The sequence below is a fragment of the Corvus cornix genome, chromosome 1 (assembly GCF_000738735.6).
Source record: "Corvus cornix cornix isolate S_Up_H32 chromosome 1, ASM73873v5, whole genome shotgun sequence".
NCBI classification, from domain to species: Eukaryota; Metazoa; Chordata; class Aves; order Passeriformes; family Corvidae; genus Corvus; species Corvus cornix.
Window position 1 is genome coordinate 50,623,325 of NC_046332.1, and position 21,225 is coordinate 50,644,549.

The 21,225-nt window shown below is 36.2% G+C and overlaps 1 protein-coding gene across 7 annotated transcripts in view; it reads left to right on the forward strand.

The window, feature by feature from the left end:
* NBEA (neurobeachin) overlaps nt 1-21,225 on the forward strand; it is a 467,670-nt gene that overhangs the window by 424,343 nt on the left and 22,102 nt on the right. For 5 of the 7 annotated variants that reach the window (XM_039566467.1, XM_039566485.1, XM_039566500.1 and 2 more), the window contains 2 exons: nt 18,413-18,502; nt 20,005-20,197. In XM_039566467.1, the coding sequence (XP_039422401.1) occupies nt 18,413-18,502; nt 20,005-20,197 (283 nt within the window). The remainder of the gene's footprint in view (nt 1-18,412; nt 18,503-20,004; nt 20,198-21,225) is intronic. The other 2 variants (XM_039566482.1, XM_039566492.1) reach the window with 1 other exon arrangement.

Sequence of the window (21,225 nt, forward strand, 5' to 3'; positions counted from 1 at the left end):
TGAAAAATGGCTATCCTGTGTTGTTGTTATTTGTAGATCTACTTAATAGAAGATTTTCCATCTTTCTTTCTTCATTTTCCATATTGAAAATTCCCACTGATAGAAACCATAATACTGGGGTAGCATTGTTTTAGATTACTACAGATCACATACATATGCCCCTGTAATACCTCTTTGGCAACTTAAGATCTGTGCTGGATGGGTAAAATAAACTGATTTCATTTCAAAATACTCATTTTGATTTTTCAGACAACTTTGTCATTTTTGGTACCACAAAAAATACTTGGCATGATAATTTATCTCAAGTAGTTACGAGGGTAACATAAAAGTCCTGATTTACATGCCCCATTGAATAAAAGTATAAAATTGAATTTTGTGGTTTCAGCCTTTTATGACTAGGAATTGGTAAATTTTCCAGTTCTATCAGTTGTAATGCTCTCTTAGTCACATATTGCAAAGTTATTTTCATATTGTAATGAGGAGGACAAAAATGTGTAACAAAATAAACATTTTCCAGGCCCAAAATTCTTCTTCTTTTTTTTTTTTTTTTTTACTTCAACCTTTTTTAAAGTAAAAGCAGTGAGGTGGAAGCTAAAACTTGAAGAACAGCTAAGGATATTGATTCATTCTTACTTGACAGGTGGAATAATGGTTGCAGTACTAACCACAGCAATTACAGCATTAAAATGTCAAGAAATTAGAGGTCAGAATAACAGATAATTTTCTTCCTTTTGTCAGATTAAAAATTGACATTCTTTGACAACACAGGATTTCTGGCTGAGGAAATTATGACAGCTTAACTCATCTTGTACTTGTAAGGCAGTAATTGATAATGAACTTTACCATGACAGTCTTCTCCTGTGGAGAAACATGACAGAACATCCCTGGTACAAAGCCTGTATCTCTTTTTAATATGTAAACAGTAGTTATACTGGACATTAGATGTTATTTGGAATTGTCTTTACTGTTAGTTTACATCATAATCCAAATCCTTTTCCACAAGACAGACTTGGCTGACTTCAGGGGATTGATGCTGAGAATGCTAATGTACAAAGAACAATATAGGAAATAGGGTTTATTTATAGTGCTCTGATGTTACTGGTCCACTACTGTTACTGGTCCACTTCTTTGGTAAAATATAGTTCCTCCCCTGGTTTCTCCCAAAATGTCTCTAGATTTTAGGAGCCCCTTTCATCCCCAGACACCTGGAAATGTGGGCATTCAAAAATCCATTGACTTATGTTTTTTTCAAGTTAAGAACTTATATGACACAAAGTGTTGTGGCTGAAAGGAAACAACACAGCCATACTGGTCATTAGAAAATGCAACAGATGAGATAAAATTATTTTTATTTATTACTACCTTAATTTAATGCCTTGTAGATGCAACATAAAATAATTAAGTGGACGGTTTAGTGCATAAAAGGCTAATCACATGTAGTACTGAAAACACATCTACTTGCAGAAAAGTACCATTTGTGGGGTTTTGATTGGTTTTTTTTAAAATCATAGACAGATCTGTGTTTATTTCTTTTTTAGACTTTCACCTTGTTTGTGATCAGAAATATTTTGAAAAATCATTTCAGCTTTTGGGTTGGTTTGGACTTTAGGCTAACTTTTTATCAACCTTTTGTTGAGCTGCAAATTCAGCTCAGCAGTGCAGTACAGTGACTTCCCTGTGACTGTTGCATCTTCACCATATGCTTGCATCTCCCCAGTCCAGCAGGAATTACTGCGAGGGTGTACTAAAGCAAGGCAGTGAGAACCTACTGGGCTCAGATTTTTTTCCCGAGCACCTGTCAAGATACCTGAGCATATTTGCAACTCACACAGCAAATTGGAAAATGATTAAAATTGCTAGTGTTTGACAGGCAGTTGCTGTGCCCATAAACTAATCCTAGTAGGACAGTTTTTCTGGCAGCTAACAGAGCATATGGCCTATGCAATATTTATTTCTTTGGTGATGAGTTGATATTTAGCATATTTAAATAATTTGAGAAGTCATAATGATGCAGTAGTCTTGCAGTGCTTTTCAGCTACCCTCATTTCTGGGTTATATTTTTCCTCTTATATTTTCTTCAGTTATCTCTTTCTTTGATCTGACAGGAATAACAAAGCATCTCTGGATCTGCTATAGTGAAATATGCCCACGGGAAGCAGAGTAGATCACATCAGTTTTCACTTCTTCTTTTTTCCCCTTTCTTTTTTTTCTCCTCCTTGCTGAAACACTTTTTGCTACTACAGAGGGCTGACATGATAGGCCTGTCAAGACTCAGTAAGATAGATATATCTTTAACAAAGGGAGCCGGAATGCTAGCCCTTCCCTGGTGACTGAAACTGGCAAATTTATGAGGAAAAAATTAACAGGCTATTCTAATAGCACTATATAACACTTTCAAGGTAACACCAGCCCTTGCCACCATGTGCTCATTCTTCCTTTCTCTCAGAGTTATTCTTATTTATTCTGATTTCATTTTTAACTTGTTAAGATATTTTTCTTCTGGGAGCTGTTTCTTTGATGTGACAAGAATATCAAAACCACCCCTACGGATCTGCTTGACTGAATTGTACCCACAGCACTGGCCACTTATATGTTTACTTATATTTAATTGCCTCCATACACGGGATGGTCTTCGCTTCCTTTCTAGGAGCAGTCCTGTTTAAGCATGAATAGGGGTAGTTGTGAAATTAGTATCAATATCTACTTTTTTCAAAGTTAATTTAAGGAATTCAAGTAAAAGCTGTCATCAAAGTAGGAATGATTTTCCTATATGCTAAGAGCATTGTTCTTCTCCGAGAAATGTGTACTTGAATTATATTGATTTTTCTCAAGAAATCTACTTCTCCTTCATTACCAAATACTCTTTTTCCTATACATACAGAACAAGGATTTTTTTCCAAATTATACTAGTTTGTGGGAGAAAACCCTTGATTATTTTATACTATTTTTGGCCTGTGTGTTTTGTTGCAACCCAGTTGCATTAAGAGATTACCAACAGAATAGTAATGTATTTTTTTTTATATGTTTCATGCTGGGAACATCTATGGATATAATATAATAATTTGTATGTCTTTCCAGTGAGTTTCAGAGCCCAGTATCATTCTCTAAATGGAAAAGTATGAATTTTTGTTTGCTGTCACTTTGTTATGATAACTCTCTGTAGATCAAGAAGGAAAACACAGGGTTTTTTTGAGGGTAAGATATTTATTTCTGTAGGTAAAGATTCCTGCAGAAGACACTGAATATAGGACAAGACATATTAAATCACAATATTCAATAAGGAATTAATATAAAATGCATGAGTTGAGTTACCACACAGTAATTGCCCAATGTATAGATTTCTACTTGGATATTAATGTGTGCACTTTCATCTGTTTGTTGTTCAGAGGAAAGGGCTTTCAGAAGGTGTTTGCTTCAGAATAACAGAAACATTTAAATTATGCATCCAATTTAACTATGAAATAACTTTTTGGGAGAACCTACCCTAAGTAACACAAGCCATTTATTACAAGGAATCAGAAATCATACTCTGATCCATAGGACTCCACTTTAAAAACATCCTTCTATCATTGCTTGAAACAATTATCCGCAGTTAGATTAATGATTGATCATGATATTTCCAGTTAATGAATACACTAGAGATGAGAGATAGTCAGTATTTCGAAGAATCCGTAATGATTTGAATTCATGACCATTCCTGGATCATGCTGTTACATGTTTATGGGAATTCAGAACCATTTCAGAATCAAGAAAAGACACAGTCTCCTAAAGTAAAACATATGGCATTTGTTTGTGGTGTAGAGGTGGGGTTTTTGTCCAAAATGGCATATTAGAAGTTTTGAGATTTGTTTATTATTTATTGATTCAAAAGCTCATTATCCAGGTAGAGCTAAGCACTGCTGCTCAAGGTACACCACCAGCTTTACACTGTGTTCAAACATAAGAGCTGATGGTAATTTATTAAGCTGATGGGACTTGAATCAGCCTATTTATTAAATATTTCAGATCATTCATTCATCAAAGGAATGCTGTAGTGAATTTGTAAATAACCCATATTCCACAAAAATGTCATCTAATACTTCAACTTACTTGAAGTACTATTGGGAATAAATCGTTTGGCCCATTCTCATCCACATTAGAAATTTCATGTGTTTTTCAAATCCTGGAGTCTTACCCAAACTGAGTTTAATGTTTCACCAATATGAAAAGAACATTAACCACAATTGCTCTCTTTTATTGCAGAAATATATAAAATATAGGTCTTGTGCATGAAAATTTCTTTATTGTGTGGGTTTTTTTTGTTTTTCTCCATATGGATGACAGGTACCAATTATTGATTTTTAAAATTAGCAACAAGCATTTTCACATATGCTTAAAGTAATATTTTATGCAGGAGAGAGATATGGGGTGAAAATTGCTGCAGCTGATTGTAACAGAAATAGCTGGAAGGGGCTTCTTTTTTCCTATTAGCACAGATTTCAGTTGTATTATGCTGTCATTACCTCAGCATAAATTAACCATTATTCAAAACATTTCCCACACAGTAGTTTATTGGAACAGATATTACTCAGTCTAAGTATCTAGTCATTCACTTAGAAAGATGCAAAGCTGAGCTTTCTAAATGTTTTAAACATATTGATAATGTGCCTCTTTAATGCCATTTTGAAGCCTGTATACAGTATATCTATATTATTGTTTTCAATTTATGTCAAGAACAAAGTGAAGTTTTGAAGAATGTGTTCTGGGAAATAATCCAAACAATTATTTCTTTATAAGCTAAACCCTGCAAATAACTGAGAACATTTATTTGAAATGTAACAGTATGACCTTGTTCCAAAACTGAAATTCTAATATACACTGAAACCTGATGAATACTATATGTGACACCTTTCAGTATGTACATTTTACCTACTTCCCCACTTCCCCATCAGTCCTTTTTCAGATGTGAGCTTTGAAGGTTTGCCTGTTTTCTGAAACAGGTCTTATGTCCTGCAGTGGATAAATTGAAGGTATTGAAGGTTGGCAGATGGCCGGAGCCTCATCATAAGCACAATTTGTAGTAAAGAGTATGGGCTTTCAAAATCTCAGTGCACTTTCTTAAGGTGGGAGCAAGACAGATGATTTGTGATAGTAAGATGAAGCTGAGAGCAAAGAGATAAGCCTGCATTTAATTTCTGTTCAGATGAAAAATGAAAGTCACTAATGTTATACTGCCACATTCTTTACTTAATTTTATTTCATTAACAAGAAGAGATTTTATTCAAGGGTTTTGCAACTTTTTTTTTTTGTCAAAGCAGTAGAACCCGAAGTCACTATTTTTTTTCATTTTTTATAGTTTTATGTTTATAAAACAAGAACAAAATACTCACACTAGATACTTTGGTATACTGAGCCTGTTCTGCTTTCCAAGCATTAAAAATTTCTTCAGTCATCATGTTTTATTTCAGTAATAAACAAGAAGGAAAACCATCACAGCTAAAATGCGTTTTTTGATTATTTATTACCCTTTCCTCTTTTATTACTGCCCAGCTTTCAGAAGGCCTGTTCTGCTGTTTTCTTCCCTGTTTTCCTCATTTTATTTTGTGTTTTCGGGAAGGGGAAGGTCTTAATTGTAAAAATAAGTAGAAATAAATATGATGTGTATGTTCTGCATAATGGCTTTCTGAAACATGTGTAAGTCATTCTTCCAGCAGCAAAAGTTACTAATTATTTGAGGTATTAATAACATTTATTTTCCACAACAATTATATTCTCTAGACTTAATCTTACACCTTCATTTATTTACTTCTACATATAAGATGTCAGTGCCCCAGCAGTTCAAAAGTCTACCTGCTTATGATTATCCAAATTCATGTCAACTACTGGCCAAATTGCCTCAGGGTTGCTAAAAGAGCCCCTTTCTTTCATGTTTTGGTTGAACTTCCTCATGAGCATGGGGTGTTATTCTCTGTGTTGGTTTACCAAAAAGATCTCAAAGAGTTCAGGGAAAAGCACCCTAGTGACGGAGAACAGAGAAGACTGATTTAGGAACAGGATTTCAAGAGCTTGACAGAAAATAACAGTCAAAGCAGAAGTGCAGCAGAAAGGCAGGAATATGGAGAGTTGTTCATGCCAACTGATACAGGGATATTGTTAGGTCTGATGCCAGATGAACTAGTGCTTACAGGGTCAAATTCAGATGTGAAAGTTTAGACATACTGGCAGAAGCTTCCAAAGGTCTATAGGCCATAATTTGGCTGTACGCATCTTGTAAGAGAAATTGTAGAAGCCTCATTAAATGGGTAATCTCAAACTAGAATGAGCAAACACTGTGAAAATGTTGTTAGGAAGAATGTACATTGTGGGAAAATGGAAAAATTGTGACATTTTCACCTGAATCTTTTATTCTGTTATGTTTTGTTATGGTGAGACCTTTAAGAGCAATATGAACACAGCTGCTTTTTAAGTAACTGCATTAATCTGTGCCTCCCTTGATTACATTAACTCCTGTTCTGTGTTATTGTGCTTTTTTCTGTTTGTTTTAATTCTGGATTATATTTATAAATTTTTAATTTCTGAAAAATTAATGCAGAATTTGGTTTGAGGGGGCTTTTTTAATTGATACATTATGGATGGAAACTTTTCCAGACAGCCAGGTCTTTGGAGCTCTTTGCTGTTTAAGACCCTGTCTGAGTCATTGATCCTTTGGTGACTTAAGTAGGCCAAAGTCAATGGGTTTAAAATCTGTGGTCAGTAAGTATCCTGAGCATCTAAAATGTATAGATTGTTATCCAGCAAGCATATTTTGCTACAGTTCCTACAACGAAACCCACTTGCATGTAATTGACACCGGGTCACAGAAATCAAATATTTTCCTAAACACTCACAGTCCTTTTTTTATTTCTTATATTGCCAATTTTGTCAGGATGTTACACAGAATGTATAAATGTCTGGTAGTTTTACTATATTATTTAGAATATTATAATATTTTACTATATTATTTAGAATAAAATGCAAATGTATGTACATTTCCTAAGACAAAAAGAGGACAGTGTAGAGGAGGGAGATGTAGCTGAAGTGGAAGTAGAGTAAGGAAAAAACTTGAGACTTTTTCTTATAAAAAAGATAAACTCAGTTGACGGACAGAAAAATCATGGAAGAAGTGGAAGTACTGAAGTATTTTTGTTCTTTAAAAAAATAATTCCTTCCCAAACTAGCCTTGTCATTGCAGAAACTTTACATGCATTTATTGTTTATTTTTTAAGGGTTTAATTGCTAATTTTTAAGGCTCACAACTTAGCTTTTAAAATAAAAAGCATAATTAAAACCATCTGTAAGCATGTACTGTGAAAGCTCTTAGTCACAAAAAAAAATATTAATTAGAAAAAAATGGATGAAGTTTCCAAGTTTCAGTAAAAACTCCTACTGGTATTACTGTTGCATTTTTATGAATAGGATGGTTATGCTTAAGGGGCTCTGTGCTCCTAAAAATGACAATTAAAAACATACAGTGTTTTAAACAAAACTAAAGATGAGGAGAGCTACTATTTATAGTATTAAACCTGATGAAGTCACCAAAATTTTTTCTCTTCTATCTGCACAGAGTAAAATTTTGCAGTGCGTAAGAGGCAGTGCACTATTTGGATGACATAAGCATCTCTGAAAACTATGGGAAATAGCCCAATACTACTTCCTTGGCTTGAATCCCAATTACTCCCCAAGCACTTAACAAGCCTAGGGTACTTGTATTTTGTTCCCATCCTGGTTAGTTTTTCCTTTATTTCTAGCAGCTGTTTGGGAAGCAGCAACCCAGGCTCTTTCTGCTTCTGTGACCATTCATGGCTCATGAAGTAGTCATCCCTCTTGAAAGCCAGGGATCCTTCAGAAATATTCAATCCCAACATTTCCTAAAAAATACTGCTGTTTTTTCACTTGCTGCATTGGCCTGTTGAGAGCTGTGAGTGGCAGTCGGGCTGACTGCTTCTTCTTCCTCGACCAGGCTGTGGAATAAGGACAGAGATGCCCAGTTTTGCTGTTTTGTCCAGACTGGAGTTTGCTTCATGTCTTTTTCCCCAGGAGATCTTCATGAACAGTAGAAGTTTCTTTCTTCTGCCTCAGTGGAGAGGAAAATAACAAGAAATTTTTCACAAGTACCTTCTCTCTTTTGTAGCATCTTCACTCCTGCACAGCATCTGGAACTTTATTATTGTAGGACTATAAATGTGTAATACCACTGTCTTCATTTTCACAGAATAACTAGCTTCTGCTTTCAGCTCAGCATTCTGGTTAGTATAAATAATGATGGATCAGTGATGTGTGATTTTAAGATCTTTTTAAAATTCTTCTTAAATAATAAGAAAACCAAAAGCAGTATCAAGTTCTATCCAGAATAAAGCCTTGCATGTGCTGTAGAATTTAACTGGACAGGTCAGGTGAGCAGCTCTTTGTCTGAAAAGAAATAATAGTGAGGGATGAAGGAGGGGAAATGGAACTGCATGGGAAGGTGGGCATTTATACAACTCCTGTCTTCTTGAGGGACGGCGCATGAGAAGACAAATGAAAAACAAAGAGAGGAAAAAGGATAGAATAGACATTTGGAGCTTTTTTTTTTTGCAGAGGAGGAGGAATAAAAAGGGTTAGAAAGGCAGTCATTGGGAAGCTTATAGAAATGAGGGAATTGCCATAGGAACAGATAGTTCTTGATATGGTTAATGGAGAGAAATTATGCAGCCTTCCAAAACTTTATGGGATTTTTTAGTCTTGACCTTTGGGACTTATTTTTTAACTAGTGAATTCATTGAGATATTGTATAGTATAATCAATCTAGTTAGGCATTTCTAAACAAAAACCGAGACTTTATTTTACATACTTTTGACTTGTAAAATTTAGTGGACTTCTAAATGCAGTTGATGGCATATTGAAAAGTACTACTGGCAATTTTTAGCCTGGCACAGCTGGAACTTCAGTCTTTTCTTGCTGTCACACACTGCCCTTCACATGTGGAAACAATTGTAGCATCCCAGACAGAAGCAGTGTTTTTGGCTTTTTTTAAATGCCTGTAAATTTTAGTGACTGCCAAGTAAAGGATGATAACGAAAATGCTCTTTTTATTTTTTTTTTAATTTCTTTTATTTTATCTTCTGTAGAATTTGAAAATCTGCAGTGGTTTCAGTGAGAACCTGTATTTAAAAATTCATAACACTTTTTATTTCATACTCAAGAAAATGTAACAAATTTACCTGCACTTTAGAAAAGCCTTGAAATAACTATTCATTATTGGAGGTAGTGCACTTAGAATCCTAGGAGCCTTTTCAAAAAGCAATGTATGCTTCATAAGTTTCCTCTTTTTAAAAAAAATACCCAACAAACAATCATCCCAAAGATCTGAAAACATAAATTAAGATTTCATCATCCTGGCTTGTATTTCGTATGCAAAAGAGAAAAATAAATTAGTTAAAGGATGACACAATGGAAACACTTGGCTTAAAAGCAAAAACTCCTGAGTAGGAATGCCAAGAGATATGTAAAAGCTAAGAATGTAATGGGATATATTTTTTTAAAAAAAGAAGACAGAAAGACGCAGGCAAGAATAGCTTCTGAAGGAGTTTTAGTTCTAACAAGAGCTTGAATTTCCTGAAACTTTAAACCAGCAACACAAACTCAAGAAGAAAGCTACATTTTGGCCAGACTGGAACATGATGTTCAGAGTCAGATCTTGCTAAGGCTTAAGAGTGAGGACTTTTTGTTAGTAACAGGAGTTATACAATAGGAGTCACATTGAGGAAATGGAGCTTTTTTGGTCTGGTTTGCTTTGGAAGTACAAACTAGGACGTGTCTACAATTTTGTATGTTGTAATGCTTTGATTACCATCATATAAAGGAGTAATGCAAAGGAGTAGTATCAAAAGGGAAATTCCATGTTTCAGGTGTACATTTTAGTAATTTGCATTGAAGAATCAAGATGTCAAAGAGAAGTTTGTTCCGTAGACCTAAACACCAGATGGGAAAGATCATCTAGGCTGGCCTCTCACCCAACAAATCTCACAGAGCTTTTGCCCATTTAGCCTTTTGAATCTGACCATAAGGGTTGGTGTCTGAATAATGAAGAAGATATGGAAGTGTTTCCTTATTTCAGTGATAAGAAATTATTTCAGACAGTCACCTTAAATATTTATAATCCAAAAACAACAACAACAATTTTTGTTTTTAAAAAAATGAGTGAATATATTTGGAAACAATGAAATTGTTTTTCAAATGGAGAAGAATCTGTTTCTGAGGTTGCTCATTAGGTACCAATCAGAAAGTGATTTAAGGGCAATTTTCAGTCATCTAAAAATAAAAAATCCTGATTGCCTAGGTTTCAAAACCTTAACTATTTATATCATTAAGTTACATATTTGATGAATTATTGCATCATGCTATTATATCTCTTACAAAAGTAATTCAGCAGTAAAATATTTTCTAATCTTTGTACTCAGTAACTTAATGATCAAAGAAAGAAACATTTTATTTTACAAACTTAATACAGATTTGGAAGAATGATGACAGAGCAATGGTTTCATTTGGTATGACATCAATGAACACGAGAGTTTCAATAAATGTTACCAATCTGTATGGGACAGAAATAATTACAAACATGAACATAAGAAATGCAATAGTTCAACTGAAGACAATAATGGAATGAAATGAGAATAATAAAATGTTCTTTGTGTGATGGGTGACCTCATTACTTTCTAAAGGTACGTGAGGAGTGGAGAGGGAGATGCTGAGCTCTTCCCTCTGATAGTCAGGGACAGATGAAAATGGTTCAAAGCTCTGCCAGGGGAAGTTTATGCTTAAGATTAGGAAGCTTTTCTTTACTGAGTGTGTGGTCAACCACTGGAACAGACTATCTACAGAGGTGGCCAATGCCTGAAGCCTCTCAGTGTTTAAGAGGCATTTATACGATGCCCTTAACAACTTTCTTTATCTTTGGTCAGCCCTGAAGTGGTCAGGGAGTTGGACTGGATGATTGTTGTAGGTACATTCCAGCTGAAATACTCAAGTCTAGGCTAGACTATACAAAAGAAGAAATAAAAAAAGAAATAATTTTGCATGTATTTGTATACAAAATTATAAATAAAGATAATAATTTCTTCAGTTCCAGGCTATGTTTAGAGTTTTGCACAGCATGGACTCTATAAGCAAAGGGATGCTCCCTGTTTGCCTTTGTATACAGGCAAACAGCGTGGAAGAAAAGGCAGTGAAATTGTCATGGACTGGGAGCACAACCTACATTTTTAGAACTTATCAAAGTTGTAAAAAGAATGTGATGAAATGAGCAGTGTGGCCTGAGAAGCCCCTGTAACAACACAGACCTTGTCAGAGGAATTTGGAGTCAAAGCTTTCTGCTTAAGAGTAGAAGAGAATTTTGTAGGTTTTAGTGTAATTTAATGGGAGAATTTTGTTATATCATTGCTAAACTTTGTTCCAGGCAGAGTTGGAAGGGACAAGAATGAGAAAAATGATAGGGTTTTTTTTTTTCCTTCTGGTATACTTAGGAAGGGAGGGGAGTGCTTAGTTTCTTCATATCAGCCCTTTTCAGCCTAAGGAAGTTCTCCATGATTTTCAGGGGAATGGAAGCATTTGTGCTCAGGCACATGGGAACTTTACTAGTGAGAGAATTCATAAAAGAATTCTCATGAAAGGAACACTCAGCTAAACCTGTCCTGCCTGCAGGATATTCGTCTTTATGGCATTTTTACTTCATCTGCTCTGTTTTTGTTTGTGAGATGTATTGAATTTATTTCCCACTTGCAGCTCATTAACCAAATGCTTGCTTAAGCTGGCAGAGTGTTTAAAATATTTTTTTTCATGAGAGGCATATTGGAGTACCAGGAGCAAGGATGGGGAAGTTATAAAGGTAAGAAAGGGGAGAACTAGGTGTCACAATTATTAGCTTCATGAGGTAAATGTGAAAGGAAATAGGCAGCACTCCCTGAGACAAAGATCACCGATGTGACTCATGCCTGAAAAGAGAGAATGGGCGATCTTACATTTCACATTCTCGTTCTTTTCATAGTACTCTCTCTTTTCACAGGGGAATGAGGAAGAAGTTCAGGGGTGGACAGCTCTGGGGGGAAGCTGAAGGTCAGCTTTGAGTTGTTGGTGTTCTGCTAGGGAGCCATTTAATTGCACACGGGATCCAATGAGATACCTCCTGTGAAGGGAACGAGCTTAAGGATGCCCCTTCTCCATTGTTAAATTAATAAAGTAGTGACCTGTGGAGAAAATCCATTTTAGTGCCCATCTTTCAGTCCCTTGAGTATCCTGATTAAATAACTGACTGTTTGAAACCTCCGGAATAGTTGAGTCATTGCTTGTGTTTAAACAACGGCACTTCTTTCCTCCAAACACACAGTAATAAAATGGAATTCAATACTCTTAATCAATTTATCAAAAATCCTGAAGATATTGGTGCTGCTTAACATCTGTAGATGCAAAGAAAAAAGCAATATCTCACACCACTTGTACAAAACAAAACCACTTCAAGCTGCTTATGCTACCCACCAAAAGGCTGTCAATCATATTTTCTCTGAAGAAGACGGTGCTTGGGGGCTGTTGGGTGTGCTGGCTGCTCAGGAAGGAAAGCACATAAAGGATTCCTATGTTTACTTGTATGCAAAAATGAAAAAAACTTCCAGGAAAGGCAGTGTTGGATGACTATTGTTTTGCATATTTCTCAAATGCCTAGAGATTTTCACTCCTCATTGGACTCAGTCCCCATGCACAGGGGAAAATGGATTATAGAAAAGCCTCAATGTGGTAACAAAGAATAAAACACACCAGGATTATGGGAATTAGTAGTAAGAAGCCTGAATATGTTAAAAAAAAAAAAAACAAAAACAAAACATAGAGAAAGATAAAAATTTTAGAAACTTTACTGATCATTGTGGTAATCAGTGAAGATTAATAAAAGAAGAGTACTTCACATAAGAATAAAGATATTGTCTATCTGCAGCACAGTCTGGTTTTTAGTAATTTCTTTCTTCCCTTCATAATTTATAGTAAAAGTGCTCATGATTTTATGTTTCTTGTGTTAGGTAATCACCAGGCATCTCTCTCAGCAAAGGGGATTTTGCAAATGTAACGGGCTGTTAATATCTTCCTTGTTGATTTTATCTGCATTTCTAAAGAACATTTTTAGAGAAAAAGTATGTTAAAACTAAACTGCTTCACGGCTTACCCTTTTTGCAAAGGTATGTCAGAGAGCAAACAAAACCTTAATTTCTGTGATGTTTCAGATGAGTCACTTCTAGCATTTGCATTTAGATTAGGCCTGTGCTTCTGAAATGAATATGCCAACCATCCCTATTTGCCATGCTTTCATGTAAGCTGCAGTGCAGCTTTGGAATGTGAGAACTGGCTCCCAAGCCACAGAAGCTGCATGTTGCAGGGGTGCAGCTGGCAGAGCTCAGTCACTGTTGGGGTCTGCAGCCCTCGGTGGAGCCAGCCTGGTGGGAAAACCTTACTGTGGACATGTATTCAGCAGGGCTTCCTCAAGAGGAACATGGCTTCTTCTCCATGGTATGCAGTGATAGAACATGTGAATGGTTCAAAGCTGCATGTGGGAAAGTATAGACTGGACAATAGGAGGCATTTCTTTACTGAGAGATTGATCAACCACTGGAGCAGGCTTCCTAGAGATGTGGTTGATGCCCCAAGCCTGTCAGTGTTTAAGAGGCTTTTGGACAATGCCTTTAACGACATGCTTTAGCTTTTGGTCAGTAGTAAGGTGTTGATCAAGGTGATCATTGTAGGTCTGTTTTAAGAGAAAAGAATACTCTTCCCCTTCCCCTTCCCTTCCCCTTCCCCTTCCCCTTCCCCTTCCCCTTCCCTTCCCTTCCCTTCCCCTTCCCTTCCCTTCCCTTCCCTCCCTTCCCCTTCCCCTTCCCTTCCCTTCCTTCCCTTCCCTTCCTTCCCTTCCCTTCCCTTCCCTTCCCTTCCCTTCCTTCCCTTCCCTTCCTTCCCTTCCCTTCCCTTCCTTCCCTTCCCTTCCCTTCCCTTCCCTTCTCTCTTCTCTTCTCTTCTCTTCTCTCTCTTCTTCTCTCTCTTCTCTTCTCTTCTCTTCTCTTCTCTTCTCTTCTCTTCTCTTCTCTCTCTTCTCTTCTCTTCTCTTCTCTTCTCTTCTCTTCTCTTCTCTTCTCTTCTCTTCTCTTCTCTTCTCTTCTCTTCTCTTCTCTTCTCTTCCCTTCCCCTTCCCCTTCCCCTTCCCCTTCCCCTTCCCCTTCCCCTTCCCCTCTCCTCTCCTCTCCTCTCCTCTCTCTCCTCTCCTCTCCTCTCCTCTCCTCTCCTCTCCTCTCCTCTCCTCTCTTCGCAACTCTTTTGCTCTGCAGCTCTGTTTCTGTTGTTTCACTTCTTGCTGGTGGAGGCATTGCCTTTGACTACTAAAAGTAATTCTTACACCTAAAGAAACAGAGTGCTTGTATTATTTGGAAGCATACTTGTATTTATTTCAAGCAGAATTAAGAAATAAAACCCAGATACTTCAGTAGACTGCATAATGAGCAAAGCAAATGCATTGAACTCTTCATTCCATGGGAAACTGATGCTAAGGCCTCATCCTCCAGGGTGCAGGGCAGCATCCCAGTGTCCTTGTGAATGTACAGTCTACCTTTAAGCATAAAAATTGGAAACCAATAATTTATTTTCTTTGAGCAAAATACACTGAGGATATTGATCATTGTATTATTCATAAGATTTGATTATTTGATATATTGATTTCTTGACCAAAATGTATGCAAATGTATAATAGATATTTCTTTATATTATTGGTAAATGACTATTATTAAGTCATATGCAGTTTTGTGTGTTGCTTGAGTGCATAAATCAGCTTGTGTGAGATCAACTAATTTTAAACTTGGAATTGCCAGCAAGTTTACAGATTGTTTTTTCTCATTCTGACCTATTATTATCAAATAATATGTTAAGAGCCAATTTATTTTTCTGAATACATGATCATATCCTAACAGATACTCCCTGAAGTGTCTGGAGTACAAATCTCATTTTATGTGTATTAAAAACAGTAGGGAATCTCAAATCAACTCACTAAATAGCTTTTCTGCAACACCTTATTGAGGAAGAGAAAACTAATATAATTGCCATTTTGCTGTTCTGAAAGCTTTAAATCTGGCAGCCACTGAATTCCAAACTTATATTGTTTCTGGTTGAAGGCCATTTGAAGGTGAAATGAGAATAAACTTGATTTTATTAAAATTTGTATTAAATTGACTAGAATGTGTGTCTCAGGGAGTGGTGTAGCACTTTGCACACAATACTCAAGATATGATGGGAGAAAAGGAATTGATTAATTAGAATGAAATGTTTAAGACCATTAAATAAATCTAAAGTCTGATGATTTACAGCTCAAGAAAAACCATGGTGTACACTTACCAGTTTTCAGATTAATTTTAGATACAGCCAGAGTTCTCTTGTAAACAAATCAATGTATTACATTATTATTCACAGATCTGTTTTGTACCTGCTTTTCATTTTGTGTCAAGCTATCTGATCGGAGGCAGCATTAGGAATACCCTTGGGCCAGTCTCTTTATCTCTGTGTGATTATGTTTATCTTCTGTGTTAAGTTTTGACAAGGTTTTTCTGTCCTTTGTGAGTATTGTGAGCTCCAGAGAGCAATACCAGTGGTAGCTGTGCACAGCAGTGGTGTTGTGCAGACTATAGTCTCAGTGCAGTAGCTGAATGTTATGGGTATTTTTTAAATAAACATTGTTCATTTTATTTAATGCTTCTAAGCGGTGTCAGTTTTATAAATGGTATTTTGACTGAAAAGGATAACATTACTATCCATGGGGTGGGGGACAGGCAGTTGTCTTGTAAATGCAAGCCAGCAAAAATATTCAATATTCCCTGAGTATCAAGGTCTTGGTTCTGCATTTGTTCTGCTTACAAAAAGACTTGACATTAACTTAAATGTATTAAAATTATGGGAGCATAGAGAATGTGAGCATTTACGAACACATCTTCAGCTGTAAAATAACAGCTGCTTTTGACCATTATATTTTAAGTGTCCATTCCTCAAAATCTGAAAAATTCATGTTAGTTTGTTATTGTATTCTACTTCTCTTTCTCCTCTTCTATTGTCTCCATAAATCTACTTGAACCAAGAGGGAAAGCCAGCAAAATTTACTTGTGCAGAATTTACAGCCAAACAATCAGAATTTGCCAAGACTGGACAACATGAAAGTAAATGTATAAATTAGAACTGGATGGCACTGAAAAAAATTAATAATTCATTTCTATGCTCCTGCGAGAGAACATAGTATCATTTAAGGGATCACTATAAAGGGTAGGAGAGGAAGAACTGGGTTTTTTTCATTATTGCTGCCAAAAACAATTCACACTCTTATTTCAACGCAGAATTCTTTCAAAAATTAGAATTAAATTAACCTTGATAATTATTTGGAAAAAAAAAAAAAGAAAAAATGGAAATTACTTTCTGAAAATATTATTGACAGATATGTGTGAAAGTATATATCACACTGATATATACTGATATTGTTAATATTAGTATTTTTAATTTTGAAAATGAAATTCCCAAACAAGTACAGTTCCTTTCCCTTCTTCTCACCTGGCAAATCAGTTCTGAAGTACTGAATGTAATAGAAAATACTATCTTTATATGACTTGAATTTTGTATTCCTGTATAAAAAATGTCTGCATGAGTGAAGGTATTTACACAGTGTGTAAAGAGATACTGTTTGTATCTGTTTGTTTGTATATACATACAGCAGCTATCTATATGCACAAACTGTACTGTTTGTGCATATAGATAGCTGCTGTATGGACATACACACATGTACACACATATGCCCACAGAAATGTGTTTGTATAAAATTAATCTGTGATTATAAATTTATTCATCATTAAATGATGTTAATAAAACCTGAGATGCTCACCAGTTCCCAAGAAACAGTCTGTGCCTTGGAGGCTGGAGTTCACTCTGAATTACTCAACAAACAAGAAATCACCTGTACCAGGATAATTATGGCATCAGATGTGCTGGGGCTACAATCCATTGAAAGTCCTTCAGCTGCTTGACTGGACTTTGCATTATGTTTCTTTATCAGGAAATGTTTGTTTGTGGTATTCCATTATATACTTGTCAGTCTAGGGCATTAAGAGTGGTGGACATCAGTGACCTGCTAGGAAATCTCTCTCTGACATCTGTTCTTATATCTATGCTGTGAAGTGGAGGAAAGCACAGATTGGCTTGTAGGAATGACAAAATATGTGCATTAAAAGGATTCTTCTGTATCCTGAAGTATTTATCATGCTTCTTATGGTTTTATGTCTGAAAGAAATAACAAAATTTACCAAGATAGTTTTTGGTGGGTTTTCATGTTAATTCTGTGTAGCCAATGAAAAATTCATAAAGCTCACAAGAAAAATATTAAGGGTCAGTAGTTCAGGGTACAGTACATATATGGGTACACAATGCACTGTGCATTTCAAAATCTGACAGTTTCGTTTTCTATGAATGCTTTATTCTTGATTTTACAAGGTCAAATAAATACCTGTCTGAAAAAAAAAGGAATATTCTGTAACAATTGTTATTACAAGTAACAATCTTTCACCAAAGTTTTTGAGAATATCTCTTAGATACATTTTTGTTTGAATGAACTGTTTGATTAGAAGCATTTCAGTATATGTGCTGTATTCTACTACCTATAGAATTAGTCAAGATTTATTCTGAAATTAGACTTGTCTTGAAGAATGCATTTAAATTGCTAAGTTTTCATTTCTAAACCATGAAGCCTGAAAGCCCACGAAAAAGTGCAATAAAATTAAGGATGAAATAAATATTCAATGAATGTATGCAAATTGGAAAGGTTTCTACATTAGTCTTAATGTGCCTGACAATGTGCCTGTTTCTGGCATTTTTTTCACCTACTAATGTTGAAATAGTACTTATTTTGTTTTTATTACATTTCATACATAAATTTTCTTTCTCAGTTTTCTTTTCTTTTCCCCCCTTTAAGATTCCAGAGGCTTATTTTATTAGAGATCCTCATACTTTCCTCCTTACAAAGGACTTTATTAAGGTATATATGTTCTTTTTAGTGCAAAAAAACCAAAAGCTCTCTCAAGACCTGTACTACATGTCCTCACAGGTTAACATTTTCACATATAATGCCAGTTACTGGAGATGAGAATGGTTAGTTGGTTAACTGAAGCATGCTTGAAAGGAGAAGCAAAGCTTGTCTACAAAATACTAACACTTGGATGAGTCTGCAGCCTGGGAGGAGAGCACCGGGTGAATTTTCTGGACTTTTTTCATGGCTGACTTGGGATATGCCTGCATTGTCACACAGTGTGTTGACCTCTCTCCTTGATGCATATTGCTCCTGACAGTCCCTCTCCTTTGCCTGCAGGCCATGGAGGCGCAGATACAGAACTTTGGACAGACGCCATCGCAGTTGCTCATTGAGCCCCATCCACCTCGGAGCTCTGCCATGCACCTGGTGAGACACGACTGCTGGCTGGGAATGCATTCCCTTTGAACCTTAGGATCCCTTGTAGGTCATAAAGTACTCATTAAAGCAACACTTTTAATGCCCCACACTGCCCATGCAGCCATGCTTGCTTTGGGTAGCAACAAATCACAGAGCTCTAGCAGAGCAAGGTGGAGGTGTGACTAGCTGTAGCTTCATACAGTCCTGGATTTTCCTTACTGATACTGTATAAGAAGGCTCCATCTTAATAAATATAAACTTGATAAGTACGTATTTGTATTCTTGTTTCTGCAAGTGGTGGAATGACTGCAGGCTTTACTTAGAGTGAGTAGGTTGTTCTGTTTTAAAGGATGCATTGTTAGGGGCTGATTTATGAACAATGTCTGCTTGACAAAAATGAAGTATTGGAGTTCAAATCACGCTGGAATCCTCCCACCCATTCCCCCAGGAGAATGAAACGTATATTTTGAGTTTCAATTCAAACTCCAAAATTCATTTCCATCACATTCCTCTTTGTGCTTCTTGTAAAGAATTGTATGAAATAGCCAGGCTGAACAAGACAGATCTCTGTGCCCCTGAGTGCCTTTGATAAAATGCTTAGAGCTAGATATTTCTTTTAAGCTTTGTAAATCAACAGTAATACATGCAGTAGTTTCAATCATTTGATCTATCTACAAGGAAACTGTTCTATCTAGTACACTGGGAAAGTGGAAATTGATGTGGAAGTGGTTGTTGTATTAAGTAATGTGTACAAGTCAAACTTAGATAATATTTATTTTATATTCTTAAGATATGGATAATATATTTTTAATAATTAAAGGCAATAAGCAGAAAGGAATATTTGACCTTTTAGAAATAGTTCATTTTGTTTTAACAGTGGCTGAAAAAAAAATCCTTAAAACCAATACTCAATAACTATCCTTGTCCATGTACAAACAGTTGTGTCATTTGTAGAATCAGGAAACAGGCTTAGGTTATTATAACCTTATTAGGTTACAGACTCCCTAATAAGCATATGCTTTACATAGAATTAAATTGTCTGTGTTTGGAAGTGCTGTATTTCATATGAGGAATTCATTAAGAAAAATTAAACATCTGTGAGTTTTTGAGTCACTCTTAAAATTTCTTTTTTCAACTGTTGTAGTTTAGAGAATTAATATTTATTATGTATTAATTGATTAACTCATTAAGACATGTCTCTATTTTATGAATATTAACTACTGAATAATTTTACATTTTACTGTATGCTAATTAATGCTAATGGTCATTTTGCACCCAGTAATGATAACCCTTACCATACCTATTCTCTACTTATCCTCGTGTAATGTTCCAATAATAGCTTCTGATCTTGCTCTCCTCCATCACTAGAGTAGATGCACAGGTAGTGTTGTTTTCCCTGTATGTGCACATGCTTGCCTGCTCTTTTTTAACCTTGTTTTCCCTCAGACCTCCTCACTAATTGTGTTATCCCTTCTGTTTTCTTCTGCTCTCTTCTCCTTTCTACTCAACAGTGTTTCCTTCCACAGAGCCCCCTCATGTTTAAAGATCAGATGCAGCAGGATGTCATCATGGTGCTGAAGTTCCCATCAAATTCCCCTGTCACACATGTGGCAGCCAACACGCTGCCCCACCTGACCATCCCTGCCGTGGTGACTGTCACTTGCAGCAGGCTGTTTGCAGTCAATCGGTGGCACAACACAGTAGGTAGGTTCTCACATGCACATTTCATTCAAATTTGAAGACCTTAACAATGCAGCTTTAATTTTGAGTGCAACTTAGCTCACTCACCTGCCTGTGCACCAAAATTTATTGTTTCTTCTGGTTTGTGTCAAATAATCACAGCTTCTGTTTTCTCTGGTGCCATTCCTAGAAACACTCTCCTTAGCAGCAGCACATCACCATGGCAGCCAATCGATTTGTGGTTACTTCAGGATCAGTCTTTGATATAATGCTTTTCAGGAGACTGCTGTTGCTCTTGACACAGCCAATATTAATATGTCCCAGGTTTCAGGAATACATACTGGCATGCTAGAGAGCATACATCCCTATGTGCTGCTTGAGAGAGATTTCAGGATCTTGTAATAAGCCTTCCCCTGGGTCACTGTTGGATTATCTGGGATCCTAAGCCAGCCTAAGCAGCCGGACACTGGACTGTTCTGAAGAGAAGTTTCCTCATTCCCTCACAAAAGCCCATCCAACAGGCCATCCCAAAATTCCCTTCCAGCCCTTCTGCTCACCTCTCCATATTGCCATTAGGACTGTCCATGTCACCTGGACATGTAGATGCTAAGGCTGTTCCAGGCATCGCTAAATGGGTGGTGGGGCCATGAGGTACATGAGGGAACAAACAGGTTACATTTTCTCAGGTAGTTTCCTGCAGTGATAGCCCTTATGCTGCAATATCTGGAAACATTTATAATACTCCATCAGGGGCAACTACATTACATATAAAAAAAAAAAGTTTTTCCCATTTCTTTAAAACAAAAGGGAAAAATCTAGAGGGGAAAAAAATCAAATAAAACATTTTTTTGAAGTATTTTGTGGCAATGTCCTCAATGGAAGATTCCAATGTCAGGAATGATTCAGAGGTGCAGAAACCATCCTGTGTTATTTGAATACACCTTTGACTAACATAGACTGGCTTATTCCTAATTATTTCCCCTCAATTTTTCAGGGATTCAGTCCAAGTACTCTATACCTGTCATCATTCATGTCTCCTCTGTTTGAGGAAG